The 21,619-nt window shown below is 57.9% G+C and overlaps 8 protein-coding genes across 8 annotated transcripts; 4 read left to right on the top strand and 4 right to left on the bottom strand.

Moving 5' to 3' along the window:
• Positions 1-843: 843 nt before the first annotated feature.
• Positions 844-2,816, top strand: SLS55_004468 (uncharacterized protein; the record flags this gene model as incomplete). Its single annotated transcript, XM_066775925.1, has 3 exons — positions 844-1,089; positions 1,140-1,201; positions 1,253-2,816. The coding sequence occupies 3 exons, from the start codon at positions 844-846 to the stop codon at positions 2,814-2,816; spliced, it is 1,872 nt and encodes a 623-aa protein (XP_066633806.1).
• Positions 2,817-3,165: 349 nt separating this feature from the next.
• Positions 3,166-4,863, bottom strand: SLS55_004467 (uncharacterized protein; the record flags this gene model as incomplete). Its single annotated transcript, XM_066775924.1, has 1 exon — positions 3,166-4,863. One exon carries the CDS (start codon positions 4,861-4,863, stop codon positions 3,166-3,168), a length of 1,698 nt encoding a protein of 565 aa, XP_066633805.1.
• A 984-nt stretch (positions 4,864-5,847) lies between these two features.
• Positions 5,848-7,013, top strand: SLS55_004466 (uncharacterized protein; the record flags this gene model as incomplete). The annotated part of the gene is made up of 3 exons (XM_066775923.1): positions 5,848-5,887; positions 5,962-6,101; positions 6,186-7,013. The coding sequence occupies 3 exons, from the start codon at positions 5,848-5,850 to the stop codon at positions 7,011-7,013; spliced, it is 1,008 nt and encodes a 335-aa protein (XP_066633804.1).
• Positions 7,014-7,571: 558 nt separating this feature from the next.
• On the bottom strand, positions 7,572-8,964 carry SLS55_004465 (uncharacterized protein; the record flags this gene model as incomplete). The annotated part of the gene is made up of 3 exons (XM_066775922.1): positions 7,572-8,578; positions 8,631-8,742; positions 8,809-8,964. 3 exons carry the CDS (start codon positions 8,962-8,964, stop codon positions 7,572-7,574), a joined length of 1,275 nt encoding a protein of 424 aa, XP_066633803.1.
• An 877-nt stretch (positions 8,965-9,841) lies between these two features.
• On the top strand, positions 9,842-12,210 carry SLS55_004464 (uncharacterized protein; the record flags this gene model as incomplete). The annotated part of the gene is made up of 4 exons (XM_066775921.1): positions 9,842-10,729; positions 10,860-11,543; positions 11,599-11,880; positions 12,070-12,210. The coding sequence occupies 4 exons, from the start codon at positions 9,842-9,844 to the stop codon at positions 12,208-12,210; spliced, it is 1,995 nt and encodes a 664-aa protein (XP_066633802.1).
• A 482-nt stretch (positions 12,211-12,692) lies between these two features.
• SLS55_004463 (uncharacterized protein) lies at positions 12,693-14,146 on the bottom strand (the record flags this gene model as incomplete). The annotated part of the gene is made up of 3 exons (XM_066775920.1): positions 12,693-13,711; positions 13,763-13,901; positions 13,952-14,146. 3 exons carry the CDS (start codon positions 14,144-14,146, stop codon positions 12,693-12,695), a joined length of 1,353 nt encoding a protein of 450 aa, XP_066633801.1.
• Positions 14,147-14,644: 498 nt separating this feature from the next.
• On the top strand, positions 14,645-17,489 carry ESC4 (regulator of Ty1 Transposition; the record flags this gene model as incomplete). Its single annotated transcript, XM_066775919.1, has 4 exons — positions 14,645-14,752; positions 14,808-15,250; positions 15,298-16,717; positions 16,782-17,489. 4 exons carry the CDS (start codon positions 14,645-14,647, stop codon positions 17,487-17,489), a joined length of 2,679 nt encoding a protein of 892 aa, XP_066633800.1.
• Positions 17,490-19,126: 1,637 nt separating this feature from the next.
• On the bottom strand, positions 19,127-20,990 carry SLS55_004461 (uncharacterized protein; the record flags this gene model as incomplete). The annotated part of the gene is made up of 3 exons (XM_066775918.1): positions 19,127-20,087; positions 20,145-20,415; positions 20,468-20,990. The coding sequence occupies 3 exons, from the start codon at positions 20,988-20,990 to the stop codon at positions 19,127-19,129; spliced, it is 1,755 nt and encodes a 584-aa protein (XP_066633799.1).
• Between the last annotated feature and the right edge of the window lie 629 nt (positions 20,991-21,619).

Below are 21,619 nucleotides of genomic sequence, written 5' to 3'. Positions count from 1 at the left end.
CACCAACCTTTCGCCCTCCATCACCTCAACCAAAACACGTCTCACCTTGCAGCGCCATGTCCCGACCTCCGGACCCGCGCATATCCATGCGCCATTAGCCAATCAGCTGTAGCAACCTACCAGGCCCGTTTCTGTCGAAGCTCGATCACCAGCCAGTAAGTCAATCAGCATCAGCACTGTGTTTGTCACAGCAATGTTATCGCCACACAACTGCTATAGTGTTTGATGGTGAAGCAGGATGATCGATTAGTGAAGGCTGCTGGTGGTGCTATGTACCACCTGGTAGCAAACTAAGCTAAACGTAATCGATCTGCATGAAGCAAACAACCCGCTGTAGCCTCATGAAAGGAGGCCTGCCGAACAGTGTTCGACTATCTACGTCCGTTACTATCCACGCACGAAATGCGCTAGACCCACTCATTACCACAGCTTTTGTCGCTCTTTTTAGTCGTTTTTTTAGCTTTGCTACCCTGTCAGCTTACTCGTCCTTCAAGTCCTCTCTCATAGCATATACCCTATCATATGCTGACCCATCATCCTTCAAGCCCTCTCTCGTAGCATATATCCTAAAGCGGAGCATAAGCCGTCTATTGAACAGCAACCCATTTTGGCAGGCCCCACCATCGACGACACCCACAATCCGGCCCCCACGCTAGCCTAGCGCTTCATCGTCCAATTGGAGCAACTTACAAGAACAGATGGAATGTGATTGTGTGGCATGTGGTCTGACCACTCGTTGTCACGCAGCGTCACGGAGGATGAGTTGGTGCCGAAAGTGGCGTTGTACATGTACATGGCATATAAGCAGGTGCGGTGCCCTCTGTTGATCCGGCAGCAAACATCATGGCTGCTGTTGACACCTCTGTATCCGCTGGCGTTGAGTCGGCGGAGTACGATTTCGTGGTCATCGGAGGCGGTACTTCAGGTCTTACGGTTGCCTCACGATTGACAGAGAACGAATGCATCCGGGTGCTTGTGCTGGAAGCTGGCCAGAACCGCCTCAATGACCCCAAGATCACCGTCCCTGGTCTTGCAGCAAGCACATACTCCGATCCAGACTACGACTGGTGCGTCACGAGTGAGCCTCAGGTCAGTGGCAGCCCCAAACACGTTGATGGTCGAAACTGACCAGACTCAAGGTACACCTGAATGGCCGCTCTATCGGCCAGCCAATAGGCAAAGTCCTTGGTGGATCATCGGCGTAGGTCAGAAAATTGGAAGATCATGTAAAATCGCTAACATACATGTCAAGCATCAACCTGGGAATGCTCATGTACCCATCCCAAAGCGACTTCGATTCGTGGGAGAAGCTGGGTAATGCAGGCTGGGGATGGAGCTCGATTGCACCATACTTCCGCAAATTCCACACCTTTACAAAGCCCACCGGAGAGGAGCTGCGCGAAGGGCTCATGCTTGACTACATGGTTGAGGGCGCACAGGGTGACAGTGGTCCGGTTCAAGTCTCGTTCGGCGGCGCTGATGGGTCTGCACCATTCAGCAAAGCCTGGCCCCGTGCTTTCAGCGCCCTCAACCTGGAGATGACTGGCGACCCCATCACGGGCATCGCAAGTGGTGCTTTCAATCCTCCATCGAACATTCACCCTACCACTCGGGCAAGGAGCCATGCTGGTTCGGCATACCTGAATGACGATGTCCTCCAACGTCCCAATCTCCGTGTTCTCACCGAAGCCTTGGTGGAGAAGATAGCACTGGAAAGGCAGCCGGATGGATCCTGTCGAACAACGGGCGTTCACTTCACTGCAAAAGACGGCACCAGCCACCAAATTTCCACCAAGCACGAGGTGATACTTGCTGCAGGCGCCTTGAAAACACCCCAGGTCCTTGAACTATCTGGCATTGGTTCCAAAGAAGTGCTCGCAAAGCATGGGATTGAATGCTTTGTCGACAACAAGCATGTTGGAGAAAACCTGCAGGATCATCCGTTGGTCCCCGCTTCATGGGAGGTCCAAGACCCCATGACGTCTGGCGATCAGATGCGAGATCCTGCCGTCCAGCAAGCTGTATTTGCGGCGTACCAGTCCGCGGCCGCAGGACCGCTTTCCGCTTGCCCGCTTCCATCTTCATTCCTCCCTCTCTACGACCAGGACATCTCCCCGGTTGATCTATCGGAACTCTTCTCCGCTCACCTGAGCGATGCCGACTTGCCGGCCAACCTCCGCGCTCAGTACGACGTGCTCAAAGCCCAGCTGTCATCCCCGGGCAACGCGTCAGTCCAGTACACGCTCGCCCCCTTCCAAATCACCCCATCCGCCGGCGCATCGCCGAAAGACTTCCTGTCCATGCCCGTACCTGGCTTCTACGCCTCGATCGTGTCCGTCTTGAACCACCCCTTCAGCCGGGGGAGCGTGCACGTAAGGTCCGACGACCCGAGAGCGGCGCCCGTGTTCGATCCGCAGGCGATGTCGCACCCGCTCGACCTGGAAATCCACGCGCGCCACTTGTTCTTCCCGGAGCGGCTGCGCGCGACGCCGCCGCTGGCCGACTTGTTCAAAGAAGGCGGTCAGCGCATTCACAACGGAGGAAAGGCCGTCGAGACGATGGACGAGGCGCGGGAGATGGTGAGGAGTGGATACATACCGCATTTCCATCTGTGCGGATCTGCGGCCATGATGCCGAGGGAGCTGGGTGGGGTGGTTGACGCGCGCTTGAATGTGTATGGAGTGAGCGGGTTGCGCGTGGTCGATGCTAGTGTGTTCCCGTTGATTCCTAGAGGGAACATCCAGTCTGATGTGTATGCGGTAGCTGAGAGAGCAGCAGAGATTCTGGCGGAAGATTGGGAAAGGACGCGTGGGTAATCGCACTCAGAGAGGACATTTCATAGCCATATTGCACCGTCATAACTTCACCAAAATCATCTATTATAGTAATGTCAAAGTACGCAAAACCATTAGTGTGCCCGCAGTCTATCGTCGTAACCCCATTCGTAATTCGTTATAAACCCCCCCTTGAAGGACCGGTATCGCGCATGTTCGTAAAACAACCAAAAGCAAAAGGAGTCGCCGTAATGATGTTGGTAGTTCTTGTGGTTTCTTTCCCGAGGTGTGGACTGATCCATGCATTCCAGTCTTTGATTCCGCGCCTTCACCAAGAGACCACCATGAGAGAGACAGGTACAAAAGTGAAAATAGAAACCATGACGCTAACTCAGTATCTTCCAGCAGGAGCCCCCATGGGTGGGGGTGGCAGGTTGCCGGCGGAATAAGGGTTGGCATCTGCGTAGGTTGAGGCGCCATACTGCGGGTATGCGTTACCAGGTGCTGGGACGGCATACGGATTAGCAGTGCCATTCATTAGGGCGTTTTGTCTTGCGTCGCGCTCTGCTCGTCCGCGCTGCTTCCTCTTCTTGCGTCGCTTGGCCTCGAGCTCATGCACATGGTGGCGTTGTTCGTTCATCTCTTTCCACTCGCTGAAAGCGCTCTTGATGCCGAGTGCCGCAATACCGACGGCTGCCGCATCTTGCAGCATGTTCTTGCTCTTCCGCTTGCGAGCTTCTTCAGGTGACATTTCACCCTCGGAGACGAGCTTCCGCCGCTTCTCCGATGCCACCATGGACGTGTAGACACCGTGCGCCGCATGAATGGTTGCGACAGTTGCCAGCCCGGCGGTGAGGAGTTCCTTACCTCGCATTTTCTTGCGTTGTTGCTCCATGTCTGTAGTCGATTCCGAGCTCACGCTGCTGTTGCGTCTCGCGCCGCGCGTGGCCACAGGGCCGCCCGCTACGGTCCCGGCCGCCGATGTCCTGGGATAATCGTCATCTGCCGATCCTCGCGGACGACCGTACCGACGGCCGCGTGAGGGAACGTAGCTGTCGGCACTCGAGCTGCTCGGAGACCTACGGCGTCGTGATTTGGATCGCACACGGTCGTAGATGGCCTTGCCAGCGGCAGCAATGGCGCCAGCCCCCGCAAGGTTCTTCATGGCACCCCCGCCGCCTCCTTGCTCACGGTCCACAGAGCGGCCTCGCGAACGGCTGCGGCCGAAGAGTGAGCGGGCACGGGAGCGTGAACGGGAAGGGGATCTACCCCGGGAGGCGGAGCGATCTCTCGGACCGTTCGCCAAACGGTTAGCGACCAAACCGCCAATCACGGCCTCAGCGGTATGGCGCTTGCTCTTCTTGTCCGGATCTCTGTCAACAAGGCCGTCGATGCCGGCAGCACCGAGGGCAGCAGTTGCGATGCGAGTGCCCTTTTCGCCGGTCCAGGCACCGGGATCTTTGCGGCTGCGGAAGGCTTCAACGGCGCCGGCGACGAGGGCAGCCTGGGCAGCCTGCTGCCACTTGCGTTCGGATTTGCCGTGATGGCTCCGGCTTCGGCTGCGTTCATCGTAGTAGCGATCATGGCGATCATAACGGTCGTTGTACCGGTCGTCCCGACCACGAGACCTACTCTTGCTGCGTGACTTGCCCAACACGGCGCCCATCACGCCGCCAAGGCCGGCGTCATCCATGAACTCCTCGACCTTGGACTTGCGGCGTTCACGGCGCGGAGGACGGTCATAATCGTCCGAGTAGTAGGGATCGTCGCGGCTTCTTCTGCCCCGCGGAGCAGGAGCGTAGTCGCTGTAGTCGTCATCGTAGTAGTCGCGGCGGCCAACGGAGCGGGCTCGGCGCGGAGGACCGTAATTCTCGCGCACCTTGGTCCGGCGGTATTCGGCGCCGGGTGGAGGGAAGTCGCGTGGGATGTCTTCGATGCTGTCGTCGCGGGCAGGGCGGTAGACGAGGTCACGCTGGGGCGGAGCGCTGCCACGTTGGATGTACGTCTCCTCGACGTATTCGGGCTCACGGGTGCGAGTGCGGCGCGAGTCGTGGCGGCGCGGGCCATCATCGTAGCCGTACTGTGACATGGCGACGGCCTGGCGCTCAGGCGAGCGTCGCTGAAGGGATGGGGTGACGGATGTGAGGTAGGTGTCTGTCGGCAGGTCAGAGCGGGCGCTGCGAGGAGAGTCGGGGCTTGTATACCTTGCGGATGAAGTCGGGCGTGCAAAGAGGGGGCGGGGTTGGAGGGTAGTTGGGCAGAGGGCAGGCGCGCGTGGACGGTTGGCGGTATTTGTTCAAAGCTAGCTAGTATGGCGGGTGAGGGATCAGGGTGGATTCGAGAAGGCTGGATGGTGCAGGATTTGCGGCGCTGGGCAGGCGGGCGGCGGCTTAGGGCAGCCTTGGGCTGGGGGCGGGGGGAGAGTTCGCTGCTGACGTCTTGCTGCAGCAGCCAGCGCAGGCCGCCGCAAATTCCTGTTTTGCGCGCGAACACTTGCAGCTGTGCAGCGGGAGCATCAGGGTCTCTGCGAGTGATTGCGCCGGGACAACGGCCAACACCAGCTGAGGCCAGCTGGAGCGTGCTGCTCCTACCGCTGCTTGCTGTGGCTGCGGTGATGTTGGGCGCGCAGCCTGGAGCAGCCCAAAGCAACGTGAAGGCGAGGACAAGCAGGCTGGGGGAAAGCCATGACGTATTTAGGCGCTGACTATGAGGCGTGCCTCATCACCTGAGCTGCAACTCCAACGGCAACTAGTTTTTGCATGCCGCCCGCTGACACTGCCACGCGCAACGGCAACGGCAACGGCAACGGGCTGTGCTCCCACGGTTGGGCAGTCAGGCACGATCGCCGGCCTTGGTCTAGACGTAGTCGCATCCAACTACTTCGTATACGAGAAGTAGGCGCATGTGCGTACGGTGGGCCATGCGCACCATCCAGGTCAACCCCTCCTGTCGCCCACCGTAGTGTCCGGGCGGCAATCGGACGGGTCGGAGCTCGGGTTGCAACTTTTATCTGATCTCATCACGACTGGCACCGGCAGCTCTCCACGAGCGCTGCAGAACGCCTTAGGTCCCCATGTCCGGCAACAATACCACCACCGACATCCTGCTGGTCGGTGACCCCCACCCGCCCCCGCAGCCCCGCCTGTGCTAACCCGGGCGCAATCCTGATAGGCTGGTGCTTTCGCAGCTTTCACCGTCGACCTTCTCGTCTACCCTCTCGACACCCTCAAGACCCGCTTACAGTCGCCCGACTACACCCGCCTGTACCTCAATGCCAGAACGAACACCATCAACCGCCCGGCTCTCTTCCGCGGCTTATACCAGGGCGTCGGCAGCGTCATAATAGCCACCTTGCCCTCTTGTACTTCACTCCGCCCCAAAAAAGCAAAAAAGTGCCCCGCCTTCTGACAGCTTGAAGCAGGAGCATTCTTCACCACCTACGAGGGCGTCAAGGCCTTTCTGACCACCCATAACCCTCGGCTACCTTCGCACAACTCCCACCTGCTACCGCAGCCCGTCATACACTCCATTGCCTCCTCCGTCGGCGAGCTCGTGTCGTGCGCGATCCTGACGCCTGCCGAAGTCATCAAGCAGAATGCCCAGATGGTAGACGCTCGCACCGGCAGTGGAAATGCTACAATGCAGACACTAGCCAAGTTCCGGTCAAACCCTTTCGCCCTTTGGCGCGGCTACACGGCATTGGCTGGACGCAATCTGCCCTTCACTGCCCTTCAATTCCCCATGTTTGAACGCATGAAAGAGTACCTCAAGAGCTACCGCGACAGGGCCGGCACCAGGTCTGGTTCGCTCGCCGAGAGCGGCATGATCACGGCCATCAGCGCCGGCTCTGCGGGTAGCATTGCCGCCGTCGTTACCACTCCCATCGACCTTATCAAGACGAGGATTATGCTGTCTGCTGCCGAGGCAGACAAGCCAAAGGTTGACGCAGCGTCAGACACCCTCAAGGATGCCCTGGGAAACCCCGCGAAGCCTTCGAAAGACGGCGCCGTTGCTGCTGTCAAAAATCTATCCGACAAGACCGGACCCCGAAAGTCGAGCCTGGCCATTGGCCGCGAAATCATTGCCCAGGAGGGTTTCCGTGGCATTTGGCGCGGCGGTGCCCTTCGTGCTGTTTGGACCATGATCGGAAGTGGCTTGTATTTAGGCGTATATGAAAGTGGCCGCATCTGGTTGGCCCGCCGTAGAGGGGAAGACGTGAATGCAGACGATTTGTTCTAGACACTGTTCAAATATGTGCACCTCGTACGAACATGAATGCGGTTCCAATTGCTTGACTCCGGCTTTCTGTCTGGTATATGGTGCCCTGCTGACGGCTCCCATCCACCCTTGCCTCTAACCAAGCCGTCAGGCACAAAGGCCTCTAAGCCCTCTAAGAGTAGCCGTCATCCCCACCTCCACATTAGATAGAGACCTCTTCTATAACGTGAAATTCAAGACAGTAGAGTTGGGTATCGTCGTTGAAGACCATGGAAACGTCCAAGGAGGCCCGAGGAAAATTAGGGGTAGGCAAAACAAAAGTCGACACGGCCGCCGCGTCACACCATTTAACTTTTTCCTCCTCGATTTTCAAAGCAACCTTTATGCCCCTCAATGCAAAACAAGATTGGAAGATGCCGCGGACGCCGTGAACGGGGATCAACGAGCAGGAATGAGACTCCAAGCGGTCAGTGACGGGACTCTAGGTCAACAGTCAATGACTCGTGGCGGTTGTTGAATCCGCAAGTTTCATCAGATGCGAGGATGCGAAAGACAAAAAACAATAAGACGATCGTTTACTCATTTCTCAGCCCAGCGCCTCTCACGAAGGGGCAGATCACCAGTGCGGGTGCCAAGGAGCTCTGCCTTCCATGCCCAGTACTCGCCTAGACGGATTTCAGCGTAGCTAGCATAGTCGAAGTCAATCTGGCTGATCTTGGCCTGGATCAGGGCCCAGATACCCCAGTAGAAGCCAGGTACGCCGCGGAAGTCGTCGACCTCGCGGAACAGCTGGTCGGTCTTGGCATCCACGTCGGCCTGAGGTAGGGGCTGGGGCAGATGCGAGCTGTAGGACGAGACATAGGCGCTGATGAAGTCACGTCGCTCGGAGCGGGTCGGCAGGCAGTTGAAGTCGCAGTCGAAGCCACCCCATTCAGCAAAGTGGTTGCTGATATCGAAGGCGGCGGGAGCCGGGGTGGCGTACTCATAGTCAATGAAGTCAACGCTCAGGGCATCGATGGAGGAGTCGGTGGCATTGGACTCAGTGGTCGAGGCAGGAGATTCACCGGACGAGGGCTGGGGCTCGATGATGACATTGCCAGACAGGAGGTCGCAGTGGCAGAAGACCAGGGGGTTGACACTGATGCCCGGGGTGGAGCTGAGGCGGCTCACGAGCCAGACCAGCTCGCGCTGCAGCGTGGCCTTGCGGTTCTGCTCGGCATCGGTTGCGTGGGGCAGTGAATGGATCCACTTCTGCATGACGGTCCACAGATTGGGCGAGGGAATGTCCGGGGTGATGTTGTCGGCGGCCTCCAGCCAAGACGCCTTGCGGCGGTGGATGCGGTCATCCGTGGCGGGGGCGGGGGCGTCATTGGAGGGGATCTCGGTGAAGAGGTATGAGATGGGTAGTGTCGCGTGCCACTGGCCAAGGCGGCGGGCAACGCCGCGCCAGACGTCCTGGCGGCGGAGGTCGGGGGGCGAGCAGACGGAGCCTTCGATGAACTTGTACAGCAGGCCGTTCTCGAAGCGGGCGAAGAGCGGGGGTGCGAGCTTGTGGCGGGCAAGCAGCGAGTGCGAGCGCGTTTCTCCTGGAGCGGGGGTGAGCAGTTGGCAGGCGGGGCGGGGCGGGACGGGACCAACTTTCTCTGTCGATGAGGACATCGGTGCCGCGGCCGTAGGCTCTCATGAGCACGGCCTCGCGGTCGATCTGCTCATCGGTCCAGCCGGGCAGCTTTACGACGGCCTTGAAGAGCTACAGGGGCTCGGTTCAGCGCGAGGGTCGCGGCGGGGCTGTGGCGGGTGCTTGCCTTTGACGTACAGTGTTTGTGATGCCGTCGGTGAAGCGGACGAAGTCGATGGCGTCCTGGTGCTGCCGCCATTCGGGACGCAGGGCCAGCACCAGCTGCAGCGCCGAGTCGTGCGAATTGGCGCTGTCGTAGCGCAGCGGGATGTAGGGAAGGGCGTCGTGGTCCATGGTGACGGGGCTTGGGGGGCGCACGCGGGAAACACGGAGTAGAGAGGCGCGAGAGGAGCAGGAGCGGTAAGAGAGAGAAAGAATGGAGGAGAGGGTTCGCTGCAGTGCGGGCAAAGAGCGGGTCACGGCACGGCTTTCATGTGAAGTGATGTCGGCCCAGGGGGCAAGGGTGCTGGCGGGGGCTCGTGCGCAGAGAGGCGACTGGCCTCAGGGTGCAGCAGTGGCGTCCGAGGCGGTCGAAGCGTGGGAGCGTGGGAGGATGTCCGCCAGGCACACGCACTGTGGCACCAGGCGACGGCTGGCTGCCGGGCCAGGGACCTCGCCGCCAGGGCGGAGACCTGGCTAGCGATCAAGGGACCAAGGGACCAAGAATTCTCTCACTAGCGGCCGCTGGTGCCGGTGCTGGAGCTGCAGTGACGGGCCCAACGTTGCACCGCTCTGCCGGCACCGCGCAGAAACAATGGATGTCGTTACTGGCCGCGGTGCGACGGCAGAGCCGCTGCCTGCTCGTTCCCGTCGTCCTCCTCGGCGGCGGAGAGTGAGAGACGCAGAGAGCAGCTTCGTAGGCTCTCTGCCGCGTGTTGTCGTGCACGTGCGCAGCGTCGCTCCCCCGCTGTCCATGGATCGACAGCGCCACAGCGCCTGCCCTGCTCTCGTCCGCGTGCCCACTATCCCCTTCCGTCTCTGGCCGTGCTTCCATCGCCAACCAGACTTGCACTGGGCTGCCTCACGTGCAAACATCACCCGTCCTTATCATGCTGCACGCTACTGTTGACCGCTGCCCGAGATAAGCCTGCTACTAGCTTGCTACTGTGTAAATATCACTGCCTGTCATGCCGTTGCCGGCGCCTGGTGCCCGCGTCCTACCGCTCCCAGCATGGCAACCGAGCAGACGCCTCTTCTGCCCCCCGACGATGCGCCCAAGAGCAGGAACGAGCGACGGCTGATGGCTGCGAGCACCGTGGGCGAGCGTCTGCCGTACAACGACTACGCCACCATCGATTGGCTGCACGATCTGGTCAAGGATTCCTACCGCTACCGCTACATCCATTCGAGGAAAGGCCTCCGCTACGCCCTCATCGCCGCCTTCGATTCATGTTCCGGTTGGATTGCTGTCGCCATTATTGGATCCATCACCGCCTGCATCGCCTTCGTCGTCGATGTTGCTGAAGCCACCATCTCCGATTGGAAGCTCGGCTACTGCACCACAAACCCGTTCCTGAGTAGAGAGGCCTGTTGTGCACACGCCGATATTGCCGACGACTGTCATGTCTTCCGCTCGTGGTCTACCGCTTATTGGCCCTCGTTTGCCATCTATGTCGCCACCGCACTGGTCTTTGGGGTCATCTCCTCCAGCGCAACCATGTTGACCAAGCGGTCTCTGCCAGCTGTCAACCATAAGGTGGACGCCAACACTCCGTTGCGCCCTGTTCCCTCCGGGAAAACAATCTACATGGCTGCCGGCAGCGGCATCCCCGAAATCAAAACGATCCTGTCTGGCTTCGTGATCCCCAACTTTCTGGACCTGAAGGTCTTGCTGGTCAAGGCTTTTGGCGCCACCTTTGCAGTGGCGACCGGCATGTGTCTCGGGAAAGAAGGCCCCTTCGTTCACATCTCAACCTGTGTTGGCTATCTGGTTTGTAGTTGCTTCCCCAAATACAGGGATAACGGCAGGAAGATGCGCGAGATGTTGTCTGCTGCCTGTGCGTCCGGCTTGAGTGTCGCTTTCGGTGCACCCATTGGGGGAGTGTTGTTCAGCTACGAAGTAAGTTCAACGCTGTCACTCTGTTCTCTCTTTTAGGCATCGGCAGAGTAGATAAAATGCAAGAAAGGACCACTTCCTGCTGCGCATGGTGAGGTGTGGCAATGCCGCTGCTGACAAACACCGCGTCCAGGAAATCAGTACTTACTTTCCGCGCAAAGTCCTGTGGCGAGCGTTCTTGTGTTCGCTATTTGCCTCAATGATTCTGAAAGCGCTGAACCCCAACGGTACTGGGAAACTAGTACTCTTCGAGACCAACTACGGCACCTCTTACGAAGCTATACATTACCTGGTTTTCGTTGTTCTTGGAATTGCGGGAGGTTTGTTTGGTGGCATTTTTTGCAAGGCAAACTTCAACTGGTCCAGGTGGTTCAGGAAACTGCCACTTATCACAAATCATCCCGTGTTCGAGGTCTTCCTGGTTGCTCTGGCCACGGCGCTTCTCCAATTTCCAAATCCTCTGACGAGAGATTCAGGCGATGTCATCATCAAAAATCTGCTGGTCAGCTGCCGTGATGAAGAGTCATCGGCGTCGTTCGTCTGCCGCAATGAGGCCAGGACGGATGGCAAAGGAGTTTATATTGCCTGGTTGATTCATGGCTTGGCAACCAAGCTGATTCTCACCATCATCACCTTCGGCACAAAAGTGCCGTCCGGCGTCATCATACCTGCGTTGGACGGAGGCGCTTTCTTTGGACGCTTAGTCGGACAATGCATAACCTCCGCATCCCCCGGAATATTTGCCATGGTTGGTGCGGCTGCATTCCTCGCTGGTGTTAGTCGCATGACCATCTCATTGTGTGTGATCATGTTTGAGGTAGGATGGCTGGCCATTCTCTTTTCTCTTGGCCCCTGCTGACGCCTAAGGCTAGCTGACTGGCGAACTGGAGTACATTGTTCCTCATATGATTGCCATCCTCGTTGCAAAGTGGACAGCAGATGCAATCAGCAGCGAGGGCGTCTACGATTTAGCCCAGACGGTTCTGGGCCACCCCTTCCTCGACAACGACCACGCGCTCAAGCTTGTTCAGGCATATGGGACTTCTTCCAAGCCAACCAGATCCCTCTCTGCCTCCTACGATGGAGATGTAAATCCAGCCCTTGTGGAAGTGCTAATCCCTCCTGCTCGGACCATGGAGGAGATCACCGTTGAGGTACCCCTAAGCAACACAGTATCCAGTAGCACTCTCGAGCGCAAGTTGAGCCAGTTACATGACAGAGGGCTGATGGATGCGGGACTGGTGCTCGTACAGAACGGCATGCTGCAAGGCTATCTACCTGGTACGTGGGTCTCTGATAGGAGTTTACCGGTATTACCGACTGACGAACATGCTTCAATATAGAGGCCGAGTTGGAACATGGAGTGCGAGATCTCGGATCAACATTATCTGGAGGTGCTGAAGTTCGACTGTTGGGGCCCACAGTGGAGAGGCATTATGGCGAAGAGAGCGTCGATTGCGACCGAGAGCAAACCGACAGCCTAGACCTCTCTGCATTTGTTGACCGGACACCACTGACCCTGTGTTCGAAAGCACCACTCGAATATGCCGTCGAAATGTTCGGAAAACTGGGGCTGAGATACTTGTGCGTAACCGAAGAGGGAACGGGGAAGCTTCTTGGCGTGGTGATAAAGAAGAGGCTTGTGGCATATTTGGAAACACTGCATAGACAGGAATGAAGCTTGGAATATACTTGGTAACCTGGTCGTAAACATAGAGTATAGCAAAGGGAATGAATGTGAATGCGTTGAGTATACGATGAGTTCCAACCTGTCTTTCGTACGGTCGGATCCGAGTCTGATCCAATTTCTATCCATACTGACTGGGGTATCCTATGCCAACTGGGCCGATTCTGCCAACAAATAATCAAATAACTGGTCGATGGGTTTACACCCTATATCAAGCGAAACAAGAAGGGCGGGCAACCGCGACGAAATAAAAGGTCTTGCGCAGGCTCATAGCTGATGCTAGAGCTTCTGTGTCCTAGGGGTATTTTTGGTTTCGCCGTTTCCGTTTCTGTTACCCAACATCTTGAGGACTTGAGGACTGAGAATACGCTTCTTTTCGGCAGGAAGGGCCGCCCATTCTCGCCATTCCTTTATCTCTGTTTCACGCCATGTTTGAAGTTGCTTAGAAAGCCAATCGGTGCAGCAATCAGCCGTCTTGCCGACTGCCTCCATTGGGATGAGGTGACCAACACCCGGTATGGTAGTCTCCAAGACACGGCCTTTGGGGGCACCGCCGCTACCACCGATACCAACGCCCGTGACTTCCATCTTGTCGGCGCGATGTTCTGGGGCGGAGAGGTCTGACGTCTCGCCAAAGATGTACAGAACCGACGGGCGCAAGAATGGCAACATCTGGAATGTAATGCTGGATTCGGCGCGATAGAACGGAGTGTTAGGAACGAAAGTCTCTGGGGTACAATCCGGGTAGGTTCTAGCGTCTACAAGCTGAGGCTCGGTCTGCGGATCAGCCCAGGGGTCAAACCGAGGCCTGAGGAAAGTGAAAACTTCTTGGTGTTTCGTGGTGGCAAGCGTTACTCCAGCTGTGGAGGACGGTGTCAGCGTCGGCTCGGCCGTGGCTGGAGCTGGAACAGGGGTGGCAGGCTCCGGAGGGGCCGGGTAGATGGCAGTGGGCAGGTCTCGCAGGCCATGCTTGACCCACAAATCCAGTACTCGGGGATCCCATGTCTGATAGAACTTGCTCCTCCCAAAAGCCTCGGCGGCGGACTCGCGGGAGGGCCAGTAATCACGACGACGAGCCGAGGCAGCGGCTGGATCCTGGTTGCCTTTTTTGGAGGGTCTGCGCTGAATGACCGGATCAATCAAGATCAGGCTTTCCAGAAGGCGGGGATGCATCAAAGATAGATTGACGAGATTATTGCCACCCATGCTGTGGCCAACGCCGACGATTGGGCGGATCATCTGGTCACGAAAGCTGTTGACCATATGGAGCAGGTCTCGAGGATGGTCGAACCAGCTAGCTGCAAGGGATCAGCAAGAAGGCGATCATGGTGGACTGAGGGCAAACAGACGGTCGTTGCCAAGCTTGTGCTCGTTCAGGACACCGCTGGCACCCTGATGAGCGACATCAGCAATCCAGATACTACGGATGGAGAAGCCAGCGGACTCGGCACGGCGGAGTATCTCTTCCCACAACGGCTCATACAGCTCCTGCTCGCCAGTTAGCCATGGCCGACTTGGCGTGCGCGGGCCGCATCTACCTTGGGAAAGCCGTTGGCGTGGGCGCCGATAATAGTGACATCGCCGGGCTTTGGGTTCGGGTTGCCGATTGGAATGTACTGCTTCACGGCGAGGTGAAGGAGGTCCTCCTGGCTGTGGGCAGTCGCCCGGGCATACGAACGAATGTGCTGGCACGGAAGAAGGTGCTCTTTTACGTGGAAAGGAAAGTGGGCCATGTCCGGCAGTGGAATGCAACGGCAGCTAATATTGATGCAGTGGAAGCAAGTGGGAGCAAAGGCACCCTAAGTTATCCAAGAGGGTGATAAGAATATATGCGAGCATGCGCGCAAGGTTACCGGCGGGAGACTGGCATGTTGGGGAGGGAGAGGTGATGGACGAGGCCACGGTTCGCCGAGGGGGTCGCACTTAAGCGAGCGGGCCGAGGTTAAGTATCAGCGACCTAGGTACCAGCCCGCCCACCATTTAACTAGGTACGGTCGCAGATGAGACTCCATTGCACGGCTGAGCCAGGCCGATGGCTGCAGACGGTCCTAGAGGTGGCGGTGGCCGGGACGATTGGAGGAATTGGGCGATCGAGTCACGTGCATGCGGAACTAGCGCGTTATCTCGGCGCGTTCTCGCGGCGCGTCCTCGCGTGGCGCCGGCAGAGCACAACACCTCCGCCGGCCGCTGCCACTCGTCTCCCCTTCACTACCTCCCCTCTCGCACGCACCATGGCTGACGACACAGCCATGGATGTTGACCCGCAGCAGGACATTTTCTCGTCCGTCACCTTCGCCGCTATTCCCGCTGCAGACTTGCCGCCGGAGCGCATCGACCAAGTGCGTCGCGCCCATCTATACACCTGCTCCATTGCTCTGCTGACTCGCCCCGCAGCTTCGACGCGTCTTGGAGGACCATGGCGCCACCTACCGTCCTCTGAACCCCGAAACACTGCGCATCGACAGCATCACCAACTACACCCACATCATTGCTACCACCTCCGACTTCCCTGACTACCTGCTCGCCCTCGACCACTTCGTGCACGTTGTCAAGCCACAATGGATCGACGACAGCCTCCGCCGCGGCAAACCCGTCAACCCGCGCGCCCACAGCCCAGACCCATGCTTGTTTATGTCCGACGTCATTGTAACATGCGCCGCCGACATTCCCGAAGGAGATGCAGAGGCCATCATAGGCGGTGTCCTAGCCATGGGCGGCCAATACTCAGGCGCTGTCAACAAGATAACCACCCATCTTGTCGCCTTGGCCCTGGACGACGACAAGTGTGCCCTCGTTCGTGCTAAGAATCTCAAGTGCAAGATTGTCTTACCGCACTGGTCCGTCTGCTACCAGCCCTACCTCTGCTCCCACTGACCGAGAACAGGTTCGACGACTGCCTCAAGCTGGGCAAGAAGATTGTCGAGGCGCCCTACCAGCTCCCGAACCCGCCTATTCTCTCGCGCGATCCCAATGTCCCTATTGCTCATTATCCTAGCGAGGCCATCAAAGACGCCACCACTCCCAACCCTCAAGCGTTGCCAAGTCCGGTCAGCTTCTCATCACCAAACGTCCCTCGGTCCTTGCGCGTCTTTTCAGGCAGGAGCATACTGCTCTCGCGTGATCTGAACGTTGGTGCGCGCATACGGAGCACCATCGAGGAGCTTGTACGGGCTGGTGGTGGCGCCATTGTGACCCATGTTGATCAGGCTGATACGTATGTTTGTCCATACCGTGACGGGGACGACTACATAAGCGCGTCCCAAGCTGGAAAAGACGTTGGCAACCTTTCCTGGCTGTACTATCTCATCACCCACGACCTTTGGACGTCGCCCATGCGGCGCCTCCTGCATTATCCGGTCCCACGCACTGGCGTTCCAGGTTTCGAGAAGTACAAGATTAGTATCTCCAACTACGTTGGGGAAGCCAGAGTCTACCTCGAGAATCTGACCAAAGCCTGCGGTGCTGAATTTACAAAGACCTTCAAGCAGGAAAACACCCACTTGGTGACCGCTCATTCGCAAAGCGAGAAGTGCCATGCTGCGCAAGAATGGGGTATCCATCTGGTGAACCACATGTGGCTCGAGGAAAGCTATGCCAAATGCAAGGAGCAATCCCTAACGAATCCGCGGTATACTCATTTCCCCGCCCGCACAAACCTTGGCGAGGTCGTGGGGCAGACCCAGATCGACCGAGACGCCGTTGAGAGGTATTTCTTCAAGCCGGCCATTGCAGGAAAAGCCAAGAAGAACGCCCACGATCCCAAAGAGAGACAAATGGAGAAGCCGGACACGCTCACCGACAGGGATACTGTTAGTGCTCGGTTGGCTCAGAACAATGTAGGCGAGGAGTTGCCGGCACAAAGGACGCCCTCGGCGAAGACGGTTAAGCGCAGCAGGAGTGGCGGGACCAATATCGGCACCCCTGGTCGAGTTGGAGACGAAAAGGAGAACGAGACTCCATCGACGGGCCGAGGCGCAAAGAGCAAGGCTTTGTCGAAGCTTCACGATCTTGCGCCAGACATCGCGCAGTACGAGAAGGAGGTGAAAAGGAGAGGTGGCGTTATATATGGAGGTAGGAGGGTGAAAGATGATGCTGAGAGTAATACTAAAGCAAAGGAGATGGTTGCAGCAAAGAGGTCACGAGAAGATGAGGAGGATGAGGACGAAGAGGGTGGGTTTACCGAAAAGGGTTCGAAACGCAAGATCAAAAAGGCAAAAGCCCAGGATTCGGAGACAGGACACTTCTTGATGCTTTCAGGAGACAATAGATGGGTGGAAAAGACGAAGAAAGAGACCGATGATCGGGTAAGCTTACCGATTACCTACACTGACTACGTAATTGCAACGGTATGTTAACGCTCAGTCACAGAACAAACTACGTGCGTTAGGCATCCACGTCACACAAGACCCCGAGGTGGTCACAATTCTTTGCGCACCAAAGATCGTCCGGACGAAGAAGTTTGTCGCAGCTCTATCGAATGCCCCGGTCGTTGTCTCAACCGAATTCTTGGACTTCTGTCTAAAGAAAAAAGAGGTTCCTCGGCCTGAAAAGTTCTTGCTCAACGACAAGGAGGGTGAGAGACGCCAAGGGATTAAGCTTACCGAGTCAATTGCAAGAGCCGAGCAGAATCGGAGACAGCTGTTGAAGGGATGGCAAATATTTGTGACGGAGAAGGTCAATGGCGGATTTGAAACATTCAAGGACATCATCACCGCAAACGGAGGTAGCTGCCTGCTCTGGAAAGGTAGGGCGACAGTCGTGCCGAAGGGCAGACAGGCCCGGCTCGATGCCGAAGGGGACACAGCTATGGAATCGGAACCAGTGTCGGATGATGGATTGGAGGTGAATCGCGCCAACGATGAGGGCGACACACTGTATCTCATCTCCAGCACCGACGCAGACGACGTCAAGCTTTGGCCGAAGTTCCGCGACATGGCAAGGAAAGCGGAGATGAGGCCACGTATCGTCAAGCCTGATTGGATTCTATCTGTAGCCATGGCACAGATGATCAGCTTTGACGATCGATGGGAGCTCGACGACGACGATGCTGCAAATGCAAAGGGCACGAAGCGTTGAAGTGGCGGTCAGGACGCCCCGGCGTATCTTGTTACAAGACCCTGTACAGGGGTTTGCATCTTGGTTTCGGTATCGCTACCCAACTTTTCTTGTTTCCTTTGCGGGGCGGAGTTATAAGCGGGTGGCATTTTGTTGAATCTTTGTTTGGCGGACCTGGGGAAACGGAGCATTAAAGTTAGCATACCCACTCAGCACGGCTCGAAAGCAAAGACATGAGCACGGTTGGGCAAGCGACATCCTGAAACAACAAGGATGAGCATAAGGTTCGAGGGGAGAGCCCTCCCACTTTCCCGAAGCGGTAAGAACAATTTCACAGCGTGTGTAAACATCTATAAATAGCGGATATGATCGTCTGTAGAAAACTGTCGATGCTGCCACGTGCGGAAGCTTGTGCACATGTGCAGACGTCGGTCGACCTCTCGAGTGCAGATACGGTGGTGGCACGCATAATGATGGGAAGCTCTTCGGCTTACGCCGTCGGATAGGAGATAGATATAGACAATGATCCGTTGGGCGGCGCTGGGTGACGCGTCGCGCAATCTTCTTTTTCCCTTGCCCCTCGCACACAGCGATACCAACATTAACCCCAAGCAAGTATTTGCTAGCCCAACACCATCTCCCCGCAAAACGTTGACGGAAACTCAAACCTAAAAAGCAAGAAAAAAAAAACGAAACAAGGGAAAATGTAAATTATTTCAGTTCGTGTCTCTTCGTGGTCGTCGGGATCATGAATCGGCGTGCCTCCTCTCGTCGTCCACGGTGGAGGAGCAGCCGCCGCTCCGACTCGCCTTGTCGGCGTTGTCGGCGCCGCTGCTGCTGCTGACGGCGCTCGGTCTGCTCGGCGTTTGGTCCGGCGGCGCCGCAGCGGCCGCAGCCGCACCTGGGCCAGGACCGTGTCCCGACTCCCCGAGATCGCTGGGCGGCTGGACGGTTTGGTTGTCGGCGGCCTTTTCGTCGGTGCCGGCGGCGGCTGGCGGCGGGTGTTGGCGCCTGTCGACGCGGATGCGCCATTGGTGGACGGAGAGGAGGGCGCAGACGGCGACGCCGGTCAGGACGATGGCCAGGATGGCCCAAGGACTGAAGCCCATTACGAGGGGTGCGGACGAGAAGCGGCAGGGAGGCTTGGTATAGGTGGGGCGATGAGACGGAGGGAAGCGGAGGGCGAGGGCGAGGCCAGAGAGGTGAGTAGTAGAGGACGTGTTGGTCAGGAGGCAGTCATGTCGAAGACATCATGTTCCCTACTGGGCGGATATAGATCACCACGTGAGCGACATGCGACGACTCTTTTTGGGAGGCCGGAGTGTTTTTTCAATGGGCCGATGATGATATGGGGCTGCAGAAGAGTGGCGCGATGACGTGGAGGGAAAAAGAAGGGTCCGGGAGGATTGGCACTCACGTTCACCGAATCCACATCACGGAGCAGGGCGGGCGAGAGGTGGGAGGCCAGCTAGGCCCACGGACACCGACACGGTATTTAAAGGCTATGGTCAGGGGCCCGGCGCTGAGGGTCGCCGCTCCACACAGAGCACGGGGACTCCACCGTCCCACCGTCCGGTGAAAAGGCAGTGCTGAGAGAGGCTGGCCTCCCCACAAAGCGCCGCCTAAGCGAGCCGCCGCGTCGTGTCGTGAGCGCCTCATCACAGCCTCGAGTGCGGCCGCGCCACCGCGCTCTCGTAGATGTCCAGGCTCGACCGCCTGCTCTCGTCGTCTTTCCAGTCGCCGACGACGCTGCCGCCCAGCTGGTTCGCCTTTGCGCCGCCCATCTCCCAGCTGCCGACCCGCTCCCGAGCCAGGCCCGACTGCTGCTTCTGCTGCTGCTCCTCCGTCACCGACACGCCCAAGGGAGCACCCTTGGTGGCAAAGCTGACGTCTGCATCGCTGGCCAATTTTGCGCTGCCCTTAAACCCACCCAGCGACGATTTCCGCCGCCTTCCGGCGCCTATCATCGGGTCACCACGGCGGAAGCGCAAACCGCCAAGCAGCATGAGCGCTGCTACCGCGAGAAGCCCGACCCCCAGCGTGGTGCCTGCGCCCATGACGCCCGCTACTGCTGGCCGCATGCCCGAGCCTGTTTTGTTGAAGACCGCCGTGATCCCGATCGAAACGGGACAGAAGATGGCTGCTGCATTGCACGCCGCGCACCATTCGCCGACGCCGTCGAGCATGATGTCGCGCATGCTCGTCTCGAAATCCGACCAGCGCATTGCCGTCTCCGACGGCCCGTGGCCGAAGATGGGATACGCAACTAGCTCGGACGAATCGGACGTGCCATTCCGGAAGTAGAAGCGCACCCAGAGATCCGACGTTGCTGGATAGCCTTCTGTCGCGTCGCCGTAGCTGAAGAGCTCAAAGGCCATGCTGCTGGCAAAATCGGGTATCCCGTAGGAACGCGACGAGTTGCTGCTTTGCTGCAGGGCCAGGGCGAAGAACGAAAGCATTGGCTGGAACTCGCCAAAGAGCAGCGACAGCTTTGCTTGTGCGCCATCGGTCGCAATGTTGATGGCGAGCTGACGTAGCATCTTCAGGGCTAGCATCTTCCCCGCTACCGCTCGGATCCATTGCGAAGAGTTGGGCATGCTGTTGAACGCCCATTGTTGCCTGTACCGTCGGTCAATTGCTTTCTGATGCACTATTGCAAGGCTGCCAACGACTCACTGATCCGCTAGAAAGCGTAGCTCGTCAAACGCACCACGCAAAGTGATGTTGTTCGACAGTATGGCCTGAATGCTTATGTTATGCAGATACTGATAGTTGAGATAATCATAGATGGCATACGCATTGGCATAGCTGTACGACGCTGCTGGCAGGATACCGCCCAAGGTTGCGGCTCCAACTTCACCATAGAAAGAGCTCGTCTGAGCTTGCGTTTCGTTGAACTCGAGCGTGTAATAGTAGCTCGTACGATCCAAGGCGTAATTGAGGCACTCTACTCGGCTCTGGGTTAGACTCTAGGCAGACTTCGTTGGTTGGGAGCGTACCTTTCTGGCCATCAAGGTAGACGTAGGCCGGATCAAGGGATGACGCCGTCCGGATGCGTGGGTATTGATAACCGTTCAACGGCGCCTCCATGTAAGTCCCGTTCGCAAGGACAGCGTTTGCGGTAAGCGCAGGCGGGACCGTGTCGTTCAGCGTGTAAGGCGGGTACAAGCCCTGGAGGAAAGCCTGGGCGGTTTCGGTTGCGTAGCCATCGTCGGTGGCAAGCACATACAACTGATTGTTGTCGATCCCGTACTCGGAGATGTTACGGATGGCTTCTGGTCCTTCAAGGTCGACGCCGTTGGCTTCCGGTGCGATGTAGCGCTGGCGAAAGACGGTTCCTTGGCTGTGAGCCTGTCTAGCTCCCAGAGGGGTGAGCTCGGGCGGTCCATGCTGCTGCACCAGCAAGGGCGTGCGCTCTCCGGTGCGGGTGAAGATTACAGCGGCGTGGACGGCAGCGCTCACTGCCAGAGGCGCCGAGGCCAGCAAGGCGGCCGTCAGGAACGAAGTAGCGCAAGGGCTCATGGCTGCAGCGGAGAGGACAGTTGAAGCAGCACGAAGGGGAGTTGTGAAGATAGTGGAGGCGGGCGCATTGGGTATCACAAGGCTGGGAGCCAAATCTACTTATCGCATCATAGGCCAACAAGGGAGCTGGAACTCATGGGCTCGAGGCTTGGTTGGGAGCGGGGTTGGCTGCAGCATCCACGGTCAGACGGGACGGCGCCGTTCCCACCGCCGAGACGGGTCGCATCGTTTTGGCCGCGGCGATGCCATGTTCGGCGAGCGGCAGCACGAAGCGAAAAGGATGTTTGCGCAGGCTGATGTCGCGAGAGTGTGGGGGTGGGCGAGTGGCAGAGGTCTGCCCCAGTCTCCCCGCGCTAGCCAGTCCTGTCGCTCCGGGGAACCCCACTGCCGCTGTCCGCCAAGCCCATAACGTCGCCATGGCTAACGAGTACCTGCCTGTCGGTCAACTGGATGCTTTCTCGTTGCCGGCTTGTGCCTGATCCTGATGATGCTAGTTGCAGCCTGACGGCCCAAGGAAATTTTCTGATATTGTCATCTTCGTGCGAAGAATCAGTACTGGTATTCATTATTCGAAGAGAGTAAACCCCAAAAAGAGACCCGTGCTCATGATCTGATCATACAGCCTTGCA

Source organism: Diplodia seriata (genome assembly GCF_021436955.1).
Source record: "Diplodia seriata strain FDS-637 chromosome Unknown scaffold_4, whole genome shotgun sequence".
In the NCBI taxonomy this organism is placed as follows: domain Eukaryota; kingdom Fungi; phylum Ascomycota; class Dothideomycetes; order Botryosphaeriales; family Botryosphaeriaceae; genus Diplodia; species Diplodia seriata.
The sequence above is the reverse complement of the archived record's forward strand: the minus strand, read 5'-3'. Positions and strand labels throughout refer to the sequence as shown.